The sequence below is a fragment of the Rhinopithecus roxellana genome, chromosome 8 (genome assembly GCF_007565055.1).
Source record: "Rhinopithecus roxellana isolate Shanxi Qingling chromosome 8, ASM756505v1, whole genome shotgun sequence".
In the NCBI taxonomy this organism is placed as follows: Eukaryota; Metazoa; Chordata; class Mammalia; order Primates; family Cercopithecidae; genus Rhinopithecus; species Rhinopithecus roxellana.
The window spans coordinates 81,465,656-81,489,766 of NC_044556.1; the positions used below are offsets into that span (position 1 = coordinate 81,465,656).

General features: G+C 34.8%; 1 protein-coding gene across 1 annotated transcript in view; it reads right to left on the minus strand.

Annotated features, from left to right (window-relative positions):
• COL11A1 (collagen type XI alpha 1 chain) overlaps positions 1–24,111 on the minus strand; it is a 225,766-nt gene that overhangs the window by 10,765 nt on the left and 190,890 nt on the right. Inside the window, exons 55-62 of the mRNA XM_010356796.2 lie at positions 17,089–17,142; positions 16,815–16,922; positions 16,279–16,332; positions 2,262–2,315; positions 1,262–1,369; positions 653–706; positions 508–543; positions 362–415 (exon numbers count right to left, since the gene is read on the minus strand). Of these exons, the coding sequence (XP_010355098.1) occupies positions 362–415; positions 508–543; positions 653–706; positions 1,262–1,369; positions 2,262–2,315; positions 16,279–16,332; positions 16,815–16,922; positions 17,089–17,142 (522 nt within the window). The remainder of the gene's footprint in view (positions 1–361; positions 416–507; positions 544–652; positions 707–1,261; positions 1,370–2,261; positions 2,316–16,278; positions 16,333–16,814; positions 16,923–17,088; positions 17,143–24,111) is intronic.

Genomic DNA, 24,111 nt, shown 5'->3' on the forward strand with positions numbered 1-24,111 from the left:
GCACTAGGAAAAAATGTGAAGCATCTGAATTTTTGTCATTATTCTTAGAGTCAAGCATAAATGTATCTTTATGGCATAAAATAAATTGGTTTCAGTAATGTGACAAAATAGTATATGATTCTCTTGAAAAATTAATACAAACAAGATAATATATAATTAGGGTATTTATATTTGAAGAGTGAAATCAATTAACATTTAAGTCATGGCATGTAGACTTGATTATGTAAATGAGATAATGTTTCCTATAAAATCAGCACTTTTGACAGAATGTGTTTTTTGTCTATCTTATAAATTCAGAGAAATCATTGGCAGCTTCCAGATGCGAATTATCAGAACATCACTCTTGTTAACATGTACTTACCGGAGGCCCAGGAGGCCCTGGAAGACCACTGTCACCTTTCTGGCCAGCGGGTCCCTGTTAGAAAGAAGAGAGAGGACATAAATAAAGAAGGGGCAATTAAATAGGTTTCAATGAAAAATTAAATTGTCAAAGGGAAAAGTACTTACAGTAGAGCCTTTGTTACCCTTTGGGCCTTGAGGACCCTAGAAAATGCAAAGGCAAAAGTACAGATAAAAATCTGGAGCATTTGTGTCTCTTTGTTATATTTGTAACTTAACCCTACCTTATAAAGTTATTTTGTCTTGTACTTACCGGTAAGCCTGGAGGACCAGGTGGACCTAAGGGACCAGCAGGACCAGGAATTCCCTAGAGAGAGAATCAGCCAATGTAAAGGATTTCCTCAGCTATTTCATTTTCATGTTTTCATAACTTTTCAACATTTTCATAACAGCATACACTGTAAAATTTAGAGTACGCAAAAATATTTATGAATGGCTTAAATATTTGTCCATGGTGAATCAAAAATTAACTTGCGCAAAATAATCGGAATTTTTCCTATGTTGCTACAATATCAATGAGGTTTTTCTTTTAAATCTATGTGTGTATATGTGTATATTCCTTTATCCCTCAGAATATGATTTACAGGTGATGGGAATTTAGTACATGTTTGTTTAAATAATACTCAACTGTAATTTTTATGGTTTCTAACTTAAATATTGTAAAATTTATTTACCCTAGGGCTGAATAAAAATATCTTTTTAAGAACATTACTGACTTAAACAAATTAGAATTAAGACACTCTAAATTCTTTCTTTGATCATACTTAAAGGACTGTGTGTGTGTGTGTGTGTGTGTGTGTGTGTGTGTGTGTGTGTGTATTATTGGAAATGAGTAGAAAAAATAACCTGTAGTTTTACTCACCCCATCCCCTTTTGCTCCTGGAGATCCTTGAGTTCCAGGGAGCCCTCGGTCACCTTTTTCCCCTTGTTCTCCTGGAGGACCAATCAGGCCAATTAAACCAGGATGTCCCTTTGAAAGGCAGAGAAAAAAGTTAATAACATGTGCATTACTATCTTCATAAAATTTTAGTTATAAAATATTTGCACATTACATTTCTAAAGCATAAAAATGAACAATGCTGATAAAACAACATTAAAATAACCCTTCTGAATGAAATATACAGTTAAAAATTTCCTTCTCATCACCTAACTGGATCTTTTACTGCTTACTTTAAGTGAGGGCTTTATTAAGCATTGGAAGTAATACAAAACAAAATGCTTTCTAAAAATATCATTTTAAGTGCTCCATTTGAGGAATCTCTCAACCAATAATGACCATCTATAATATTAGTTGAATAAATAACAGAAAACTCATTATTTTAATAAGCATCTCATTTAAAATGAAATAATTTCTATTCTTCAGAGACTCTGCAGTCTTTAAAGGGCATTTGAAGATTTAAAAATAATACAAACAATAAAAATACCATTTTTAAAAAGGCTCATTTCTCTAAGTACTTGGTGCAACTCAGCATAAATTATAGGAGATCAAATTAGTATTTGAAAGATATTTCTAGTTTAAAATTTTTATTTTCACATTTAAAAACATAAAAATAGATATTTTGTTATTCAGTCTGTTTATTTTCTGAATAGTTATTTTAGTATAACCATATGCTTTCTCCATATGGTTGCTATAATGGAAACTTGAGAAGATATAGCACTGAATTCTGGCACATTTTTCACTATTTGCATATTTTCTCCCCTCTAAATACATCTGGGAAACTAAGGATTGAAGCTTTTTTCAGGGTTAGAATGATGAAGATATTGTTTGACATTTTCTTTTGAATGATTTTAATCTGCAAAAGCAGGGTTATTAGTATATAAAAGTATATTCTTTTATCAATAACACATTCTTTTATTCTCACCTTTTCACCCTTGGAGCCAGGGTCACCTTTGAGACCAGGTAAGCCAGGAGGTCCCTAAATTTAAAAAAAAAAAAAAAAACATAGAGTAGGTATGAATTAAAGAATCCTATGACTAGTCACAGACCTAGTTTGGTTTTGAAAATACGGAGTTGAAAATAGTAATGATTAATGTTGCTTTATTTTTAAGGCTTCTAAGTAAGTTTAAATATTTAAAATGCTATGGTTTAATTTGTAACCATAATATTGATAATTTTGATTAAATGAACGTGAAGTTAGAAATAGAACATGGTTATATGGGTTTCAGTTAAGAAGAAAGTGTCAGTTTTTAAGTACACTAGTTTTAGAAGGGATTTCCAAATTATATATCCAGTCAGTAAAACATTTTTATGTTACACAAATTTAAAAGGTTATAATATTTTTAGTACAATTTTTGAAAAACTCAATAAACTTTTGACAGTCAATAGATCTTTGATAACCACAGGAAAAAAATTAGACAAAATTTTAATACACTGTTTGGTTTGTATTTAAATAATAACCTCTATTTGTATATGTTAGAATGGTTGCCTAATATTCTATAGAATAAGAAGATAAGTCCTATATATACTAAATTAAAACATGGAATTCTGTAATTCTTCTAGGCCATGGCCAATTTTCTGAATTCTGATCTCAATTCTTATTCTTTGTTCTCTTGAAATTAGATATCTGTCACTATGATTACTGGAGAGAGACATATATTAAGAATACTTAATAATTCCAATAAAATATTGCATGTATATTACTCATGAAGAAGTTAGAGATCATGACTACTAATTTCTCTAAGCTAAACTATACAACTTTACAAATACATCAAGATGGTACTTTCAGCTGTAATTTCTAAATTGTACCTCATATCTAAATGATTTATGAAATTAAAGAAATTTATTTTTTATTTTTTATTTTTATTTATTTTTTTTCTTTTTTATTTCTTTTTTATTTTTTTATTTTTTATTTTTTATTATACTTTAAGTTCTAGGGTACATGTGCATAACGTGCAGGTTTGTTACATATGTATACTTATGCCATCTTGGTGTGCTGCACCCATCAACTCGTCAGCACCCATCAATTCACCATTTATATCATGTATAACTCCCCAATGCAATCCCTCCCTCCTCCCCCCTCCCCATGATAGGCCCCAGTGTGTGATGTTCCCCTTCCCGCATCCAAGTGATCTCATTGTTCAGTTCCCACCTATGAGTGAGAACATGTGGTGTTTGGTTTTCTCTTCTTGTGATAGTTTGCTAAGAATGATGGTTTCCAGCTGCATCCATGTCCCTACAAAGGACGCAAACTCATCCTTTTTTATGGCTGCATAGTATTCCATGGTGTATATGTGCCACATTTTCTTAATCCAGTCTGTCACAGATGGACATTTGGGTTGATTCCAAGTCTTTGCTATTGTGAATAGTGCCACAATAAACATACGTGTGCATGTGTCTTTGTAGTAGAATAATTTATAATCATTTGGGTACATACCCAGTAATGGGATGGCTGGGTCATATGGTACATGTAGTTCTAGATCCTTGAGGAATTGCCATACTGTTTTCCATAATGGTTGAACTAGTTTACAATCCCACCAACAGTGTAAAAGTGTTCCTATTTCTCCACATCCTCTCCAACACCTGTTGTTTCCTGACTTCTTAATGATTGCCATTCTAACTGGTGTGAGATGGTATCTCATTGTGGTTTTGATTTGCATTTCTCTGATGGCGAGTGATGATGAGCATTTTTTCATGTGTCTGTTGGCTGTATGAATGTCTTCTTTTGAGAAATGTCTATTCATATCCTTTGCCCACTTTTTGATGGGGTTGTTTGTTTGTTTTTTTTTTGTATATTTGTTTGAGTTCTTTGTAGATTCTGGATATTAGCCCTTTGTCAGATGAGTAGGTTGCAAAAATTTTCTCCCATTCTGTAGGTTGCCTGTTCACTCTGATGGTAGTTTCTTTTGCTGTGCAAAAGCTCTTTAGTTTAATTAGATCCCATTTGTCAATTTTGGCTTTTGCTGCCATTGCTTTTGGTGTTTTAGACATGAAGTCCTTGCCCATGCCTATGTCCTGAATGGTACTACCTAGATTTTCTTCTAGGGTTTTTATGGTATTAGGTCTAACATTTAAGTCTCTAATCCATCTTGAATTAATCTTCGTATAAGGGGTAAGGAAAGGATCCAGTTTCAGCTTTCTACTTATGGCTAGCCAATTTTCCCAGCACCATTTATTAAATAGGGAATCCTTTCCCCATTTCTTGTTTCTCTCAGGTTTGTCAAAGATCAGATGGCTGTAGATGTGTGGTATTATTTCTGAGGACTCTGTTCTGTTCCATTGGTCTATATCTCTGTTTTGGTACCAGTACCATGCTGTTTTGGTTACTGTAGCCTTGTAGTATAGTTTGAAGTCAGGTAGCGTGACGCCTCCAGCTTTGTCCTTTTGACTTAGGATTGTCTTGGCAATGCGGGCTCTTTTTTGGTTCCATATGAACTTTAAAGCAGTTTTTTCCAATTCTGTGAAGAAACTCATTGGTAGCTTGATGGGGATGGCATTGAATCTATAAATAACCTTGGGCAGTATGGCCATTTTCATGATATTGATTCTTCCTATCCATGAGCATGGTATGTTCTTCCATTTGTTTGTGTCCTCTTTGATTTCACTGAGCAGTGGTTTGTAGTTCTCCTTGAAGAGGTCCTTTACTTCCCTTGTAAGCTGGATTCCTAGGTATTTTATTCTCTTTGAAGCAATTGTGAATGGAAGTTCATTCCTGATTTGGCTCTCTGCTTGTCTGTTACTGGTGTATAAGAATGCTTGTGATTTTTGCACATTAATTTTGTATCCTGAGACTTTGCTGAAGTTGCTTATCAGCTTAAGGAGCTTTTGGGCTGAGACGATGGGGTTTTCTAAATATACAATCATGTCATCTGCAAACAGGGACAATTTGACTTCTTCTTTTCCTAACTGGATACCCTTGATTTCTTTCTCTTGCCTGATTGCCCTAGCCAGTACTTCCAACACTATGTTGAATAGGAGTGGTGAGAGAGGGCATCCCTGTCTTGTGCCAGTTTTCAAAGGGAATTTTTCCAGTTTTTGCCCATTCAGTATGATATTAGCTGTGGGTTTGTCATAAATAGCTCTTATTATTTTGAGGTACGTTCCATCAATACCGAATTTATTGAGAGTTTTTAGCATGAAGGGCTGTTGAATTTTGTCAAAAGCCTTTTCTGCATCTATTGAGATAATCATGTGGTTCTTGACTTTGGTTCTGTTTATATGCTGGATTACATTTATTGATTTGTGAATGTTGAACCAGCCTTGCATCCCAGGGATGAAGCCCACTTGATCATGGTGGATAAGCTTTTTGATGTGCTGCTGAATCCGGTTTGCCAGTATTTTATTGAGAATTTTTGCATCAATGTTCATCAGGGATATTGGTCTAAAATTCTCTTTTTTTGTTGTGTCTCTGCCAGGCTTTGGTATCAGGATGATGTTGGCCTCATAAAATGAGTTAGGGAGGATTCCCTCTTTTTCTATTGATTGGAATAGTTTCAGAAGGAATGGTGCCAGCTTCTCCTTGTACCTCTGGTAGAATTCAGCTGTGAATCCATCTGGTCCTGGACTTTTTTTGGTGGGTAGGCTATTAATTGTTGCCTCAATTTCAGAGCCTGCTATTGGTCTATTCAGGGATTCAACTTCTTCCTGGTTTAGTCTTGGGAGAGTGTAAGTGTCCAGGAAATTATCCATTTCTTCTAGATTTTCTAGTTGATTTGCGTAGAGGCGTTTATAGTATTCTCTGATGGTTGTTTGTATTTCTGTGGGGTCAGTGGTGATATCCCCTTTATCATTTTTTATTGCATCTATTTGATTCCTCTCTCTTTTCTTCTTTATTAGCCTTGCTAGCGGTCTGTCAATTTTGTTGATCTTTTCAAAAAACCAACTGCTGGATTCATTGATTTTTTGGAGGGTTTTTTGTGTCTCTATCTCCTTCAGTTCTGCTCTGATCTTAGTTATTTCTTGCCTTCTGCTAGCTTTTGAATGTGTTTGCTCTTGCCTCTCTAGTTCTTTTAATTGTGATGTTAGAGTGTCAATTTTAGATCTTTCCTGCTTTCTCCTGTGGTAATTTAGTGCTATAAATTTCCCTCTACACACTGCTTTAAATGTGTCCCAGAGATTCTGGTATGTTGTATCCTTGTTCTCATTGGTTTCAAAGAACATCTTAATTTCCGCTTTCATTTTGTTATGTACCCAGTAGTCATTCAGGAGCAGGTTGTTCAGTTTCCATGTAGTTGAGCGGTTTTGATTGAGTTTCTTAGTCCTGAGTTCTAGTTTGATAGCACTGTGGTCTGAGAGACAGTTTGTTATAATTTCTGTTCTTTTACATTTGCTGAGGAGTGCTTTACTTCCAATTATGTGGTCAACTTTGGAATAAGTGCGATGTGGTGCTGAGAAGAATGTATATTCTGTTGATTTGGGGTGGAGAGTTCTATAGATGTCTATTAGGTCCGCTTGGTGCAGAGATAAGTTCAATTCCTGGATATCCTTGTGAACTTTCTGTCTCGTTGATCTGTCTAATGTTGACAGTGGAGTGTTGAAGTCTCCCATTATTATTCTATGGGAGTCTAAGTCTCTTTGTAAGTCTCTAAGGACTTGCTTTATGAATCTGGGTGCTCCTGTATTGGGTGCATATATATTTAGGAGAGTTAGCTCTTCCTGTTGAATTGATCCCTTTACCATTATGTAATGGCCTTCTTTGTCTCTTTTGATCTTTGATGGTTTAAAGTCTGTTTTATCAGAGACTAGGATTGCAACCCCTGCTTTTTTTTGTTCTCCATTTGCTTGGTAGATCTTCCTCCATCCCTTTATTTTGAGCCTATGTATGTCTCTACATGTGAGATGGGTCTCCCGAATACAGCAGACTGATGGGTCTTGGCTCTTTATCCAGTTTGCCAGTCTGTGTCTTTTAATTGGAGCATTTAGTCCATTTACATTTAAGGTTAATATTGTTATGTGTGAACTTGATCCTGCCATTATGATATTAACTGGTTATTTTGCTCGTTAGTTGATGCAGTTTCTTCCTAGCCTCGATGGTCTTTACATTTTGGCATGTTTTTGCAATGGCTGGTACCGGTTGTTCCTTTCCATGTTTAGGGCTTCCTTCAGGGTCTCTTGTAAGGCAGGCCTGGTGGTGACAAAATCTCTAAGCATTTGCTTATCTGTAAAGGATTTTATTTCTCCTTCACTGATGAAACTTAGTTTGGCTGGATATGAAATTCTGGGTTGAAAATTCTTTTCTTTAAGAACGTTGAATATTGGCCCCCACTCTCTTCTGGCTTGTAGAGTTTCTGCCGAGAGATCTACTGTTAGTCTGATGGGCTTCCCTTTGTGGGTAACCCGACCTTTCTCTCTGGCTGCCTTTAAGATTTTTTCCTTCATTTCAACTTTGGTGAATCTGGCAATTATGTGTCTTGGAGTTGCTCTTCTCGAGGAGTATCTTTGTGGTGTTCTCTGTATTTCCTGAATTTGAATGTTGGCCTGCCCTACTAGGTTGGGGAAGTTCTCCTGGATGATATCCTGAAGAGTGTTTTCCAACTTGGTTCCATTTTCCCCCTCACTTTCAGGCACCCCAATCAGACGTAGATTTGGTCTTTTTACGTAATCCCATATTTCTTGAAGGCTTTGTTCATTTCTTTTTCTTCTTCTTTCTTTTGGTTTCTCTTCTCGCTTCATTTCATTCATTTGATCTTCAATCGCTGATACTCTTTCTTCCAGTTGATCGAGTCGGTTACTGAAGCTTGTGCATTTGTCATGTATTTCTCGTGTCATGGTTTTCATCTCTGTCATTTCGTTTATGATCTTCTCTGCATTAATTAGTCTAGCTGTCAATTCTTCCACTCTTTTTTCAAGATTTTTAGTTTCTTTGCGCAGGGTACGTAATTCCTCCTTTAGCTCTGAGAAGTTTGATGGACTGAAGCCTTCTTCTCTCATCTCGTCAAAGTCATTCTCTGACCAGCTTTGATCCGTTGCTGGCGATGGGCTGCGCTCCTTTGCAGGGGGAGATGCACTCTTATTTTTTGAATTTCCAGCTTTTCTGCCCTGCTTCTTCCCCATCTTTGTGGTTTTATCTGTCTCTGGTCTTTGATGATGGTGACGTACTGATGGGGTTTTGGTATAGGTGTCCTTCCTGTTTGATAGTTTTCCTTCTGACAGTCAGAAGGACTGTCTGTTGGTCTGTTGGAGATTGCTTGAGGTCCACTCCAGACCCTGTTTGCCTGGGTATCAGCAGCAGAGGTTGCCGAAGATAGAATATTGCTGAACAGCGAGTGTACCTGCCTGATTCTTCTTTGGAAGTTTCCTCTCAGGGGTGTACTCCACCCTGTGAGGTGTGGGGTGTCAGACTGCCCCTAGTGGGGGATGTCTCCCAGCTAGGCTACTCAGGGGTCAGGGACCCACCTGAGCAGGCAGTCTGTCCGTTCTCAGATCTCAACCTCCGCGTTGGGAGATCCACGGCTCTCCCCAAAGCTGTCAGACAGAGTGGTTCGTGTCTGCACCAGCCCCCGCTGCTTCCCCTGTTGGTCTTTAGCTGTGCGCTGTCCCCAGAGGTGGAGTCTACAGAGACAGGCAGGCTTCCTTGAGCTGCTCTGAGCTCCTACCCAGTTCGAGCTTCCCAGCGGCTTTGTTTACCTACTTAAGCCTCAGTAATGGCGGGCGCCCCTCCCCCAGCCTCGCTGCTGCCTTGCGGATAGATCGCCGCAGACTGCTGTGTTAGCAGTGAGGGAGGCTCCGTGGGTGTGGGACCCTCCCGGCCAGGTGTGGGATATATTCTCCTGGTGTGCCTGCTTGCTTAAAGCGCAGTATTGGGGTGGGAGTTACCCAATTTTCCAGGTGTTGTGTGTCTCAGTTCCCCTGGCTAGGAAAACGGATTCCCTTCCCCCTTGCGCTTCCAGGTGAGGCGATGCCTCGCCCTGCTTCAGCTCTCGCTGGTCAGGCTGCAGCAGCTGACCAGCACCGATTGTCCAGCAATCCCTAGTGAGATGACCCCAGTACCTCAGTTGAAAATGCAGAAATCACCGGTCTTCTGTGTGGCTCGCGCTCAGAAATTTATTTTTTATATAAATAAACTTCCATTTCAATAATTTAACTTTTTTAATAGTCCCAGACTAAGACATTTATCTTTTTAACTTATATTTCTATGAAAATTATGGCATCACTTTAGCAACTAACTCTTTGTCCTGCCTTCCAACCAAAAACATTTTCATACTGATGACTTTCGAACAAACTGCTTTATCTACAAATTGTTGTACTCTAGCTCAGGCACAATGGCTCACACCTGTAATCCTAGCAGTTTGAGAGCCTGAGGTGGGAGGGTCGCTTGAAGCTAGGAGTTTGCAACCAGCCTGGGTAACATAGCGAGACATTTTGTCTCCAAAAAAAAAAAAAAAAAAAAAAGCAAAAACTAGAATTGGTGGTGTACACCTGCTGTCCTAGCTAACTGAGAGGCTAAGGCAGGAGGGTCACCTGAACCCATGAGGTTGAGGCTTCAGTGAGCTATGATCACACCACTGCACTCCAGCATGGGTGACAGAGAACACCCTGTTGCTAGAAAAAGTAAACAAAACAAAAAAACACACCACACTAACAAACCAAATTGTTGTACTACAATTTTGAAGACAACACAAAATAAAGTCCTTGTTGTGAAAGTATACAAGTGAAACTACGCAGGCAACAGATGCTGTTGGAAGTGAAACCGAGGCTAAAATACCCGATTTATATGTGACTCATGAAATTAGGGCCACGCTAACCTAGATATGTCACTACTGCTTGCCACAAGTAAGGCACCCAGCAACAAAAGCAAACCGTTCATACGGTTTCTCTATGAATTAGAATTATTTTGATAGAATTGAATTATCTCAATTATAATTTCAGTAATAATTTTCATCATGGCTCTATGACAGCAAATTGTTTTAACTTTTTACCAACGTACATCATGAGTCACTACTACTATATCTTCTACAAGGTTACCATGAGTAATATTTTCCTCTATCTGGAAACACTCTATTTCTTCAGTGTAAAAAAGCACATTATATCCTGGTCCATAATTTTTGTGAATTTAAAGCATTAAGAACTACGGATCTGATCCAAGCAGTGTGATGAACTAGGAAAAGTATGGGTTCAGAATAGGATAAGTCTGGCATAGAAACCAAACTCTCTTCTTAGCTACTTAAATTAATTGGACAAATAGAGCTTCAGCTTTCTCATCTACAAGCTGGGGACTACAATTCCTATCTCATAGAGCTGGTACATGAATCAGGATGGGCCTCCCTATTCCTTAGTTTCTGAAACCTGCTTCTCAAACTGAAACTGTGAATATCAGGAAAGAGCAGGAATAGTGTTAATATAAATTAGCGCTTGTGTAACAATGGTATTTTGACTATTATTAGATATATTTATGTTTTCAAATTCAGTTAATTCTCTAAGTATTAAAGTGGACAATTTCCCTATATTATTCAATTAACAACAGAGAAAAGTTATTTTCAAACAAGCACATGCAGTTTTAAGTGTGGATATACTTAATAATAATCTTCTAATAAGGAGAAAATTACTAATCCTCAGAGTCAAATTTATATGAGTTTAGTTACATTCTCTTTTATATAAGAATAAACAATCATCCCGCCCTGTTAAATCTCAGACAAAAAGATCACAAAGAAACTAGCAAATTCATTTTTGAGTATACAGTGATCTCCCCATTATCTGGCACTTTGCTCGCCACAGTAAAAACTGTATAAACAGTGAAGCATAATACAAATTTGAATTATTATCATTAGTTTTAGATATGCTACAGATAAATACCTGTCAACTTTTTCATCCCATTCTAATAGAAAAAACTAAAATGGCAAAAAAAGAACTACTAGTGATTCTAATTGCTCAAGCTTAATGAAAAATATATTAGACATTATTTGTGTTTTGAATGCATTAAAAATCCTTTCCATAAATATTATCCATGAAGAAGTAAGAGATAATGAATACTAACTTCTCTAAGCTAATAATCTCTCACAACATTACAAACTACATCTAAAGATGAATTTGCCATATAAAATCAGTTTTTATTTTCATCAGCTGGAAATAGAAATTGGTATGATATTGAGAGCAGTTATAAATAACCCTCTGAACCTGAAACAGATGAAAAACATCAACTCTGCATATAAAAATGTTATTCTAACTATACATATTTTCTATTTTTCTCTTTCAGATACTGTAAATTGAAAACCCCCAGGGAAATACATAATTCATAAGTAATAAAGTGAAAAGGAAAACAGGGATGATACATTCGTAAGTGTCTAGAATACACAAGCAAACATTTTCCCCTGCAGTATTATGCTTTCTGGAATATTTGCTTTGATCTGCATTTCAAAACTCTAGTTCATTGAAATTTAAAGAAACTGCAGATACTACACTTTATTTAAAAGACTAAATTGTGGAATAATATTTAATCCGGTGAAAACCAAACGTTTTGTTATTTAAACCTTTTTAATCATTATGGAATGCTACCCATATCCCCCTTGTCTACAAATAAGTTAAATGTAGCATTAAAGAAATAAACTCGAATTCAGTATCCCATCCTATCTTTTAAGTTTTTATTGTTTAAAAAATAATACTATCAGATATTTATCATTTTATTATCGAAAGCAGAAATGTGTGATAATACTAAATAATCTTGTTTGAACATAAATGCTAAATAATTTTTCAGTTGCATTAAAACAGATAGAGTCTTAAAAGAATATGAAACAAAACAAAATAAAAGCTTAAAGCCAAGACATGTTAATTCTGACTTCAAAAAATCAAATACATTTTAATTTTTAGAGTAACTAAATTATTTCAGTTTTGATTTTGTATCAGAGGGTAGAATTTAGACATCATCATTCTTCTCTTTAAAATACTCAATTGGTGAAGCATGGTGGCTCAAGCCTGTAATCCCGCACTTTGGGAGACAGAGGGGCATGGATTGCTTGAGCCCAGGAGTTCAAGACCAGCCTGGGCAACTGTCAAAACCCTATCTGTACTAAAAATGCCAAAAATTAGCCTGGTGTAGTGGTACAGGCCTGTAGTCCCAGCTAATCAGGAGGCTGAGGTAGGAGGATCACCTAAGCCTAGGACAAGGTTGTAGTGACTCGTGATTGTGCCATGGCACTCCAGACCCAGTGACAGAGTGAGACTCTGTCTCAATAAATAAATAAATAAATAAATAAATAAATAAATGAAACATTCAGTCTTATTCCCATTTAATGTTGGTTGACTACTAAAATAGCAGTATAATTCAACCAATACAAAATTCTATTGAAATTTTTAAAAATCCTTTAATATACCCTAATACAATTATATTATACTGACTAACAGAGTCCCACTTAAAAAAATAAACTCGAATAGAATTATTTATAGAGGCTCATCATCATCCTTAGCTTTTGATTAGCTTCCATATGTGCTATTTATCTTTTTTGTTTTTGAGACAGAGTCTCACTCAGTTGCCAGGTGTAATGGTGTGATCTTGGCTCACTGCAACCTCCGCCTCCCGGCTTCAAGCTGTTCTCCCGCCTCAGCCTCCCGAGTAGCTGGAATTACAGGCATGAGCCACCATGCCCAGCCCGTATGTGCTATTTGTCAATCTTCAATTCTATACGGTGATCTAAGTACACATTTGTAGTGTGTGTGTGTGTGTGTGTGTGTGTGTGTGTACGCCTATACACATATACAAACGTAAATATATGTTGAATTCATGTTTATAAACAAGTTTTTTACCATGTGAAATATGTACTTTTTAAAGTAAAAAATAAATATTATATCATATCTGACTCTAGTAGAGCTGATAGCATAGTGTGGGCAGACACCAAGCAGAAATCATTTTAAGAGTCTATAAAATTAGTTTTTGTATTCTATTCCAAAGAATTTCATATCCAGAAACTTCCTATAAAATTGTTAAACTTGTCTCTGTGGGTAATGGATGCTCTGTTAGATATTTCAATTGTCTAAATAGGCAGCTGCCAATCTGGAGAGATGAAAGTAGGTAAGTTGTACTTACTGAACAGCTAAGTTGTATTTAAAAGTTGGGGAAAAGGGGAATGTCTTGGTAGCTTTATCTCACCAGTAGAAACAATACAGTAGGTAGTTACAGGCAGCTTCTAGAAGGGGAAAAGAGACCCAATAGGTACTTGTGGAAATCCAGAGATAAGCAAATTGAAGCCTGTGTAGATTTGGATATGGGTGTGAATATATGTTATAATGAGGAAAAAAATCATCATGGAGAAAGTATTATTATTATAGCTTTCACACAGATTAATTCAGAGATTAATAGAAACCTCTATGAATTTCCAAATTTCTGTTAGTCTCACAGCCACTGTGTCATCCACACTTAAATAACTCTCTGTTCCTTCTTTAATAATCATATCATGTTTCTAAACAGGGAAGGGTCCCTAGAGGAAATGACATTTAAAAGTTCCGACTCTGTGTATATCTAGTATTCTCTGTTTGAGTTTATCATAGTACTTAATATGCTAACACTCTAACTTTTGTACAAAAATACAAGGTATTTTTGTATAAGTATAATTGTATTTGATCTCTTCCATTTGCTTTAATAGTCAACAACTTTTGCATAAGGTTTATTGATGATACACATCATGAATGAAGTTGAATTTAGTTACTTTCCACTAAGAATATAAAATTGATTGTTTTTCAAAATATTTATCATTATTTCATTATTTCATTTATCATTATATCATTATTTCACTCATTTAGTGATTCTTGATTTGGTGCTACTCATGCTAATTGGTGACATAAAAGTGATTTACAAGCAATTCATTTAATTAACCTAAGAACCGCATGTGGTAGAAGATATCCATATCCCAATTTAACTCATTTAAACTCATTTAAACTTTAGAAATATCATCGGATAGAGGCTAGTAATATTCCCATTTTATAAATGGGAATATATAAATGAAGAATATATAAATATATAATATATATACAAATATATAATTATATATATAATATATATTTAAATACATAAATATATATATATATATAAATGAAGAACTTAAAGCTAAAAAAAAAAAAAAAGTAATGTTCCTAAAGTCATCCACCAAGTAAGTTGTAGTGCTTGTTTCTGAACTCGAGAGTTTGGCTCTAGAGTCGATAACCTTAACTAGTAACCATAATAAGCTACTTCTTATTCTGATTTAAAAATTACCTACTAAAATAGATCTTAGTTGATTTGAAAGGCTCATTGAATTGCCATAAACGGCATTTTGAAGATGATTTCTCTGCCCGTCCTCACCTCACGAAGAGTAAGTAGCATTTTCATTGAGATTAGACATCACAAATCAAGACTAACTAAAGCTATGAAAAAAAACTACACATTCTATTCATATCGTAAGTACTCTCCATAAAACAAGCAGTCAGAATGGAATGTGCCCACGCAGCCCACTTCTGATGCTTATAATTCCGCTTTACCTAAAGGATTTGGAAATTATTCTGTCCTCTTGCACTGTAAACTCACATTTATTTAAGAGTCAAAAATACAAAAGTTTGTATGCCGAATCAGGTGGTATGCCAGAAGGTTTTATTTTTAATATTAGCTGAAGGAAATCCCCAGCATGGTGCTTTTTATTTCATCTGCAGAAAGGTCAAAATATTTACTGGAAAATCTGAAATAACAAGAAAAAAATCTCTGGCAAATTTTAGAGTGACATTAAGGCAAGGTATTTTTTTTTTTCCTTCCAGGCTCTGACTCTGGGCAGTTATGAGTTTATCATATCTAATGAGAATATTCCTAAGTAATGATACAGATGTGGAGCTGATGCTGCTTCAACCAGGGCCCTTTTCGTAAGCTGATGAGGTAATGGGCAGCACTGATCATCTCCTGCTTGAAATCTACCAAAATTTGATAACTTTTATCTAGTTACTAAACAAGGGATCTTTAAATTCTTCAGTGAAAGTTTAAATAATCTCTTTAAAACTTATGAAATATTTGGTAGGTATGCTAGAGGAAATTGCTGTGGCATCTTTGTTGAAAGGAATAACCAAAATTCTTCCTGAATGAATTATGAATCCCAGTTGTGATGGCTTTGTGCATATGTTTCTGTCTCTGAGATAATTAATATATTTATGATAAGAGGCATTTGAATAAATTTTAAAATATATAGAAGGACTTGACTAAACTAATACTCATCACACATACAGAGTGCTATATGTATCATTTGCCATTTTGATTAATCGCTTCACACTTAACTATTACTGGATAATGACACTCAAAAATCTCTACCATAAGAAATCTATACATAAAGCAAATAAGTCACCTAGTAAGGAATTATTTTAAAGGGCAAGTCTTTTGTTCTCACTTTCTGCCCAAATTTGTATCAAAAATAGCTTTGGATCCTATAATAAACTCCATCTATGAATAATATCCCAGTCAACAATATGCTGTATTGCATTTCTCAAGCATGTTGTTTGCACACAGACTTAATGATAGTGACCAAACTTCACTGTTACAGTAGCCATATCTTTTTTTCACTGAGTTTTATTGTTTTATATTTCAGCCTGTATGACTCACGAAGAGAACAATTTATTTTGTCAAAGAATCACTCTATGCTGGTGCCAGCATACTTTTTAAAGTTAAATGCCAGGAAAATAAGTGTAACTGCAAGTGTTTTAGGGAACTATCCAGACTAGGAAAAGCACTGGCTGGATCATTAGTGGCATTTCATTCAGAGTGGAAATATTTTTTTTCATCCAAAGTGCATAAGAAAGAAATAAATCTTCTGATCAAGTGGTTTATTTTCCATATACCTATCAGTTAGGATTACTTTCCTCTAAGACAAAATAATATACTTCTTGGACGATTAGAAAAAATACAAACCTATTTATAAGCTAAAATGTCAAAAATTCTAGCTAATAGACAATTTTATTTTAGAAATTCTCACTATTTAAATGACTGAAAAGATCTTACTCACCATAGGACCTGGTGGTCCATCTTGGCCTGCAGCTCCAGGGAGACCTTGTTCTCCCTAGAGAAAATAAAAATGATTTTTAAAATTAATAAAAGAATACATATTTATTTCTTTATTTTAAATTTTAGAAATATGATAAGAAAACAAAGCAAATATCACCCATAATTTCTGCCATATGGAGGACATCTAAAAATATTGTAAATAATTTTGTGCCTTTACTATGCGTATATGTCTATATTCACATACACACAAATATATATATAGATGTATATATAAACACTTCACATCATTGAAATTTTAAAATTTAGTTTTCTATTTTCTCTTTATAAGTCAGTGTTTCACCATGAACTTATTAAATAAATGATATACTTAAATATTTATATAGTATCTGACTTTTTTACATTATATTTATAGAATTCCCACAAAATTATCCATATGATAACTTATGGAATAATGCTAAGATAAGCACCTTCATTCATAATTATTTTAAAATAAAAATGTTACTTTCAAAATAGCATCTTTTTAACACAGATGCTCACCACAGGGCCAGGGATGCCCCGAAGACCTTCTGGACCAGGCTTTCCTGCAGGTCCCTGAGGACCGACTGGGCCAGTTTTTCCAGGAGGACCTTCAGCACCTGCTTCTCCCTGTTAGGGAATAAAATATGGGAGCATATTAACGATGAGAAAAGACTTTTATTATTTTACCAAATGTACTGAAAAAAATATTGATCAGTTTATGCATGACATTTTCAAATATAATGCCTATTATATATAATATATATTACATATATACTATTATTATTTATTTTACCTTTGCGCCTTTTTCACCTTGTCTTCCCTCTGCACCTGCAGCTCCAGGAGGACCCTACAGATATAAGATTTAATGTAAAGTATGTATCACATATTAAAGCAAAGTTAATGAGCACTCGTTTACAAACACTAAAGTTTAATTTGTAACAGATGAATAAATTACAGTTTTCTATCACTATTTGGTTTAAAACATAATAATGAAAATCAAAACCCATTTTATGTACAAACTTCCTCTTAGAATCCTGAAAAATATCACAGATTAAGTATATTACAGATAATCACTTCACATCAATATAAGAAAGCAGTAAAAATAAAGTTTTTAAAGAAATGCTGATAAATTAAAATCGCCACCCTGAGTGTGTTAAATACTGATATATCATTTATGTGTATTGTTAGAAATTAATTTAATGTATCTATTTGTATTTTTGTATTCTACTTGTATTCTCTCTCTCTCTTTTTTTTTTTTTTCGAGATGGAGTCTTTCTCTGTTGCCCAGCCTGGAGTGCAGTGGAGCGATCTCGGCTCACTGCAAGCTCCACCTCCTGGGTTCACACCATTCTCCTGCCTCAGCCTCCTGAGTAGCTGGGACTATACACGCCCACCACCTGGCCCAGCTAATTTTTTTTTGTATTTTTAGTAGAGACGGGGTTTCACCATGGTCTCGATCTCCTGACCTTGTGATCCGCCCGCCTTGGCCTCCCAAAGTGCTGGGATTACAGGCATGAGCCACCTCGCTCGGCAATCTACTTGTATTCTCATATGTGTTTTAAGAATGGCCCCTTTCTTAATCTTAGAATATGTATATGTTGATGCATTCTTACAGGATCACATAACAACTAAAGAAACACAATATTTTAAATTATGATGGTCAACAGACACAGTATTTTCATTTTTGAGAACTATGCAATTCACATAAATAGGTAAAACGAAAGTGAATATCACTTTTTAAATCCTAATATTGGAAGTAAAATTGAAAAAAACTTACACTTCAGATGCCATCCAAAAGTATGAGTACAGAACTGAAAAATAAACTTAATGATCTCCAAGAAACTGCTTTTTATTTTTTTCCCTAAGACTCTGTTGTTTTTCCATTCATTTACTTTAATTTTCATAATAAATTGTGCTCAAAATCATTAACTGAGATTGGGGTGGTGGTTGCAGAGAGTAGTCATGTTAATTGGTGAGAATAAGGCGAGACAGGAGGAAGACTTTCCCTTTTCAGATGCCATATTAATATTCTAATGGTGAATATATCCCAGCTTTTTATATCATATTTTAAACTGTATATCAATAGCAGTGGATGATGACAGGTTGCTTGAAGGGTACAATAGCATTGCTTCAGTGTTGGATGCACTGAAGGCTCAGGTTTCATCACAATGCAATATCAGTATAGGAAAATTACACTTGCACCCCATGAATATATACAAAAAGTAAAGATGAATAAAATGAATATCAAGCACTTCATCGATTCTATGAACTCCATGGAATTCCATGAACTCATTTTATCTCAGAAAGAGTTAATGATGACATCATTAGTAATTATTTTCTCAATGTCATTCCTATAACTTTATCTATTATTAGACATTCATTGTACCTCAACCCAAAGATAAGAAACGTATAAATTCTATGGGTAATCTCTTAAGGTGGAATCAATATGCTAATAATAATATATACATTAAAACTTCAAAGGACATCTTTCAAATTTCATATTTATACAAAAGTAATTCTGTACTGAACCATGAATTTCAAATTTGTTCTATTGTTAAAATGTTGAGTCAGAAATTATTTTGGTGTGATATTTAAAATAATAACATGCAAAGTAGATACAACAATAATAATGACTAGTATTTTGGAAATAGAAATAATGATATCCAATGAAATAATAGCTTTTCCTTATTCAATGATAGTTTTTCCTTAGACTAGTAGCATAATGGTATGTGGCCTTAACCTCAAAAGATTGCATTTACAAACATGAAGTTTATAGTAGAAAAGACTTATCAATGCATGGCTTTTTAAAAAGCAAGCCATCTATTGTCTAAAATCAGAAGGAAAATATCACCTTTATGTCACAGGAGAAAGAAAATCAGAATTAGAAGAGCCTAGAGAATTTCATCATAACTAAACGAAAACACAGCAACTAAATCGTGATTAAAATAAAGGGCTTCTCTTCCCTAAATAATTTCTTCCCTCTGTGAACAAATATCTCTCATAGTAAAAATTTTTTATTAAATGACTTTGTTCTGTTCTTTTTCTCATTTTTCTCAACTTTATTTATTCCTTATGTTTTTTCCAGATGACAACAAAATTAAGAAAAATGAGGATGAAAGCAGATATACTTTCCCGAGAGAGTAGTAAGTGTCCTTTAGAGAAAAACTCATGTGTTCCCCAAAAAGCATAGGTTAAAAGCTTAATCCCCAACACAGTGTTGAGAAGTGGGACCCAATAGGAGGTGTTAAGGTCATGAGGGCTCATGAATTGATTAGTAATAAATATAAAAGGGCTGAGGTGGCCAGGCACAGCAGCTCATGCCTGTAATCCCAGCACTTTGGGAGATCAAGGCGGGCGGATCGCCTGAGGTCAGCAGCTTGAGACTAGGTGGGCCAACATAGTGAAACCCCGTCTCTACTAAAAATACAAAAAATTAGCTGGGCCTGGTGGTAGGTGCCTGTAATCCCAGCTACTCGGGAGGCTGAGGCAGGAGAATCGCTTGAACCCAGGAGGCAGAAGTTGCAGTGAGCCGAGATCGCACTATTGCGCTCCAGCTTGGGAAACAAAAGCAAAACTCCATCTCAAAAAAAAAAAAAAAAAAAGGCTGAGGCTGTGATTTTGATGTCTTGCTCTTTCTTGTCTGCTCTTTGTCCTTCCACCATGTCACGGCATCACACTGCAACAAGGCCCTTGCAAAATGTGGCCACTCAATCTTGGACGTCCCATCCTTCAGCCAATAAATCTGTGCTTATTATACATTATAGAGTCTGTATTATTCTGTTATAGTAGTACAAAACAAAGACAATGCCTATGGGCAAATTCTTGCCCCAATAATTTATTCCTCATATGTTTGCATAAACGAAGGGGCAAAAACTTAATCTGGTGAGCTCTTGCTGTACTTTCATGAAGTAATGAGTGTTCTTATTGAAAAATACCTCATAAAAATATAACACACTAAAATAGGGCCTAGTTAATCTCCACCAGTGGTTATTGTTATAACAGATTTTTCTACTCATGAGAACTATTCTTCACATAAAGCATCTAATATAATCTTCTTTCCACTATTCAAGTTTTACAGTATGATTCTGTAATGTAATCATTTTTCCACTCATGTCACAAACATTTAAATATCCCTTCTATTCCAAAATGTGCTATGCATATAAATAACAAATAAAATCAAATCTGAAAGGAATTCACAGAATTTAGTCACAAACACAGATACAAAAATTAACAAATAGAACATTGTAAAATAAACAAAGATGAGATCAGTGTACGAAATAGGTACAATGATCCAGTTTGGCAGTATAGAGGATTTTCCTAAACACCTGGTCTCTGATCTGAATCTTACAGTGTGGGTAGATGAGAGAGGGATGGCTTCTTCTAACACTTTACCTTCTGATCACTCACATGCATGCTTAAAGGAGTAAGAATGGAAAGTACACGATACTCTTTATGGACCTGCTAAGAGTTCACTTAGGCTAGCAGCTAAGCATCTATGCATTTGTCTTGCTATGAGGCAGAATATTAGGGTGCATGATTATGTGGTGACTTGAGAGTTAGGGAGGAAAAAACGGACTTGGAGAAAGGCAGAGACTTGGTATATGGAGATCTTGATTTTTTAATATTAGCAAATAAACTGCCAAGTTTAGTATAAAATTAGCTATTTGGATAAACAAACATTTTTGAACATGTTAAATGAACAAGAATTTTTGTTTCCCACATTAAAAAATTAGAACAATTTTCCCAAAAGTATTAAAAACATTAATATTTAAAATAGTTTAAAAATAAATACATTTGATCAAAAATTTTCAGAACCTTTAATACTCCTCTTGAACTATGAATCTCCTAGAAGGGTATATAATCTCTGCAGTGGTTCCCAAATTAAATGCAGACCTTGTTTTCATAATGACCTTACTTGGAAGGCACAGTTTTGTACCACACAGAAATTTTAAGTGGATTTACAATTTATTTTATTATTACAATGTACTTTCTACCTATACATTTATATAAGAATTTTTCAAGGATTTTGTAAAAGAAAATGTCTGAATTTGAAATTTGAATTAATTCTATATATATTATAATACTTCATATGTGTGCACATATATATATACACACACACATATAAATAGTTTGTGTGTGCATAGTAAGTTAAAACTTCATCTGTCATTATAACCAATTAATAACAACAGTTACCATTTTAGTTTTTTATTGTGAATTTCCCTTTGGCAATATGAGCTGAATTCAAATTTCCATTTAATATGTGCATTTTCAGGTTATAATGCTTAAATTATTTTAGTCAGCTCTAGATTTTTTTTTTCAGTAAAAGGACATGGAACTAGTCAAAATGATAACTTTAGTATTAAAAGTCCATGGCTTTTTGAAACAAGCTGTACAAATCTTCCAGTTCCTTAAGGAAATATACATTCATTCCCAAGTATTACAAATGCATGACAGAAAGTACATGTACTACGAATGATAATGTAATTCTCCTACTTGTTTAATAACCATTAGAATTTTCTTTCTCAGTATCACTGCCACTTACAACATTGTGATCAATATTCTGTTAGGAAGTTTTATTATCATTCATGCGTAAGATTCAATCACAGAAAAAAAGTGGTAATACTTTTGAACACATTTCTTGTCATTGCTACTTCTGACATAAGATACTATAGAAAAAAAAATGTGACTTTTGTTATTGTTTCCACAGTGGGAAAGTAAGGATCTGAGAAATGTTAATTTCCACAAAATATACACAAAGCTAATTTAAGATTAACATTTCTAGATGGACTAAAGGGACACAGATCGTAAGGCAATTCTGTATTCAGCCAAACCATGAGCCTGTTGAACAGATATTATCCTACTGCATAGAAATATGTTCTTGCTATTTTCACAAAAGTGGTATTAAATTGATTGCTGCATCAGACATTACTGTCTGCTGACTGAACCCAAAGGTTTGTAGTGACAGTGTTCTCAAATCAGTTTCAATTCATAGAATTCACTCTGCATTATATCCCTCTATTATTAGATGCTTTGTGTTCACCCTTGGTATAGACAAAGTGACCTCACATATGTACAGTGTATAAACAGAGTGATCTCACTTATGTACAGTGCTTTCTTCTTTTTGACACCGTATCTCACTCAGTTGCTCAGGCTGAAGAGCAGTGGCGTGATCTTGGCTCACTGCAGCCTCAAACTCCTGGGCTCAAGCTATCCTCCCACCTCAACCTCTGAGTAGCTGGGACTACAGGCTCATGCCATCACACCTGGCTAATTTTTGTATTTTATTGTAGAGACAGGGTTTCACCATGTTGCCCAGGCTGGTCTCCTACTCCTGAACTCAAGTGATCCTCTTGCCTCAGTCTCTCAAAGTGCTGGGATCATGGGCATAACCAAATACCTCTTACTCAGTTGACTCATAGTTTAATAACTTTATTTTTTCTTAAACCGGTCTTAAATATCTACTGTTTGACAAAAACATTTTATTAAAAAATATATGCAGTTGTCATGAATTTAAATGCTTCTATTTTTGGTAATTGTTATCATAGGAAATACTTAACATATATGTCACATGAATTTGCACCAAGGGATAACCAATTTATATTAGTAGTATAAGTATAAATTTATTTAAAATTACAATATTGTATACTTTGAAAGTGTAGTTAATTATATTCTATATCCTTTTTGTATGTGTATCACCCAGTTAGTTCAGTATTGGTCACCGCTGAACTCAAACACCAAAGCAAAATCAACAATAAACAAAACCTAAGTTTACCATGAATTTATTGCTAATGAGCTGTCCTTTCATGTATACAACGAGGACATCAGAAGAAAATATTTTACTCCTTTTTATCTTTTTATTTTATTTAATAAAAGGTTTATTGAGCTTATAAATAATACTACAATTTGAAACCCTTATTCAATGCTTAATAATAACATCCACTGTTTGAGATCCTGACAAATTCAGGCACTAGGCTTTGTGCTTTAAATATACATTTTCTCAATTTCATTTATTCCTCACTTCAGTATTGTAAATTAGTTATTATGCCCACTTTATAAATGGGAAAACTGAGACTCAAATAAATTAACTTATGCCAAGTCACATTTTTAGGTAGCAAGGATTTGAAACAAGTTCTGTCTGATTCTGATGCAACAGCATTCTGATCTACTTTTTAGTGAAATTAAGATAAAAGGAATGTCATTTTATAGGTTGCAAATGATGTTAGTAAATAATTTGGGCTTCAATTCTTGGGTTTGCTTTTTTTTTTTTTTTTTTTTTTTTTTTTTTTTTTTTTTTTTTTTTTTTTTTTTTTGAGAGAAGGTCTCCCTCTGTTGCTCAGTTTGGAGTACAGTAAAACAGTCATGATTCACTGCAGCCTGGACCTCCCAGGCTCATGCAATCCTTCCACCTCAGCCTCCCAAATAGCTGGAACTACAGGCATGTGCCACCACACCTGGGTAACTTTTTAAAGTTTTTAGAAGATGGGGATCTCACTATGTTGTCTCAAACTCCTGGGCTTAAGCAATACTCCTGCCTAAGTCTCTCAAAGTGCTGGGATTACAGGTGTCAGCCACTGCATTTGACCTGTGTTTCCATTTTTTTCTTTTTCTTTTTCTTTTTCTTTTGTTTTCAAGCTAAGACACCTATTTGTTTATGTTGAGGTAGAGCTATTGACTAAATTAACTAGTGTTGTAGGCTGTACATTAATGGTGCAAGCATTAATTGCTAGTGTTAAACCAGAACAAATCATAGTTTTGGTAATAAGATTGTTGACATAAGAGTAATTTTTCACACCATTAAAATATATTTTACTCTGGT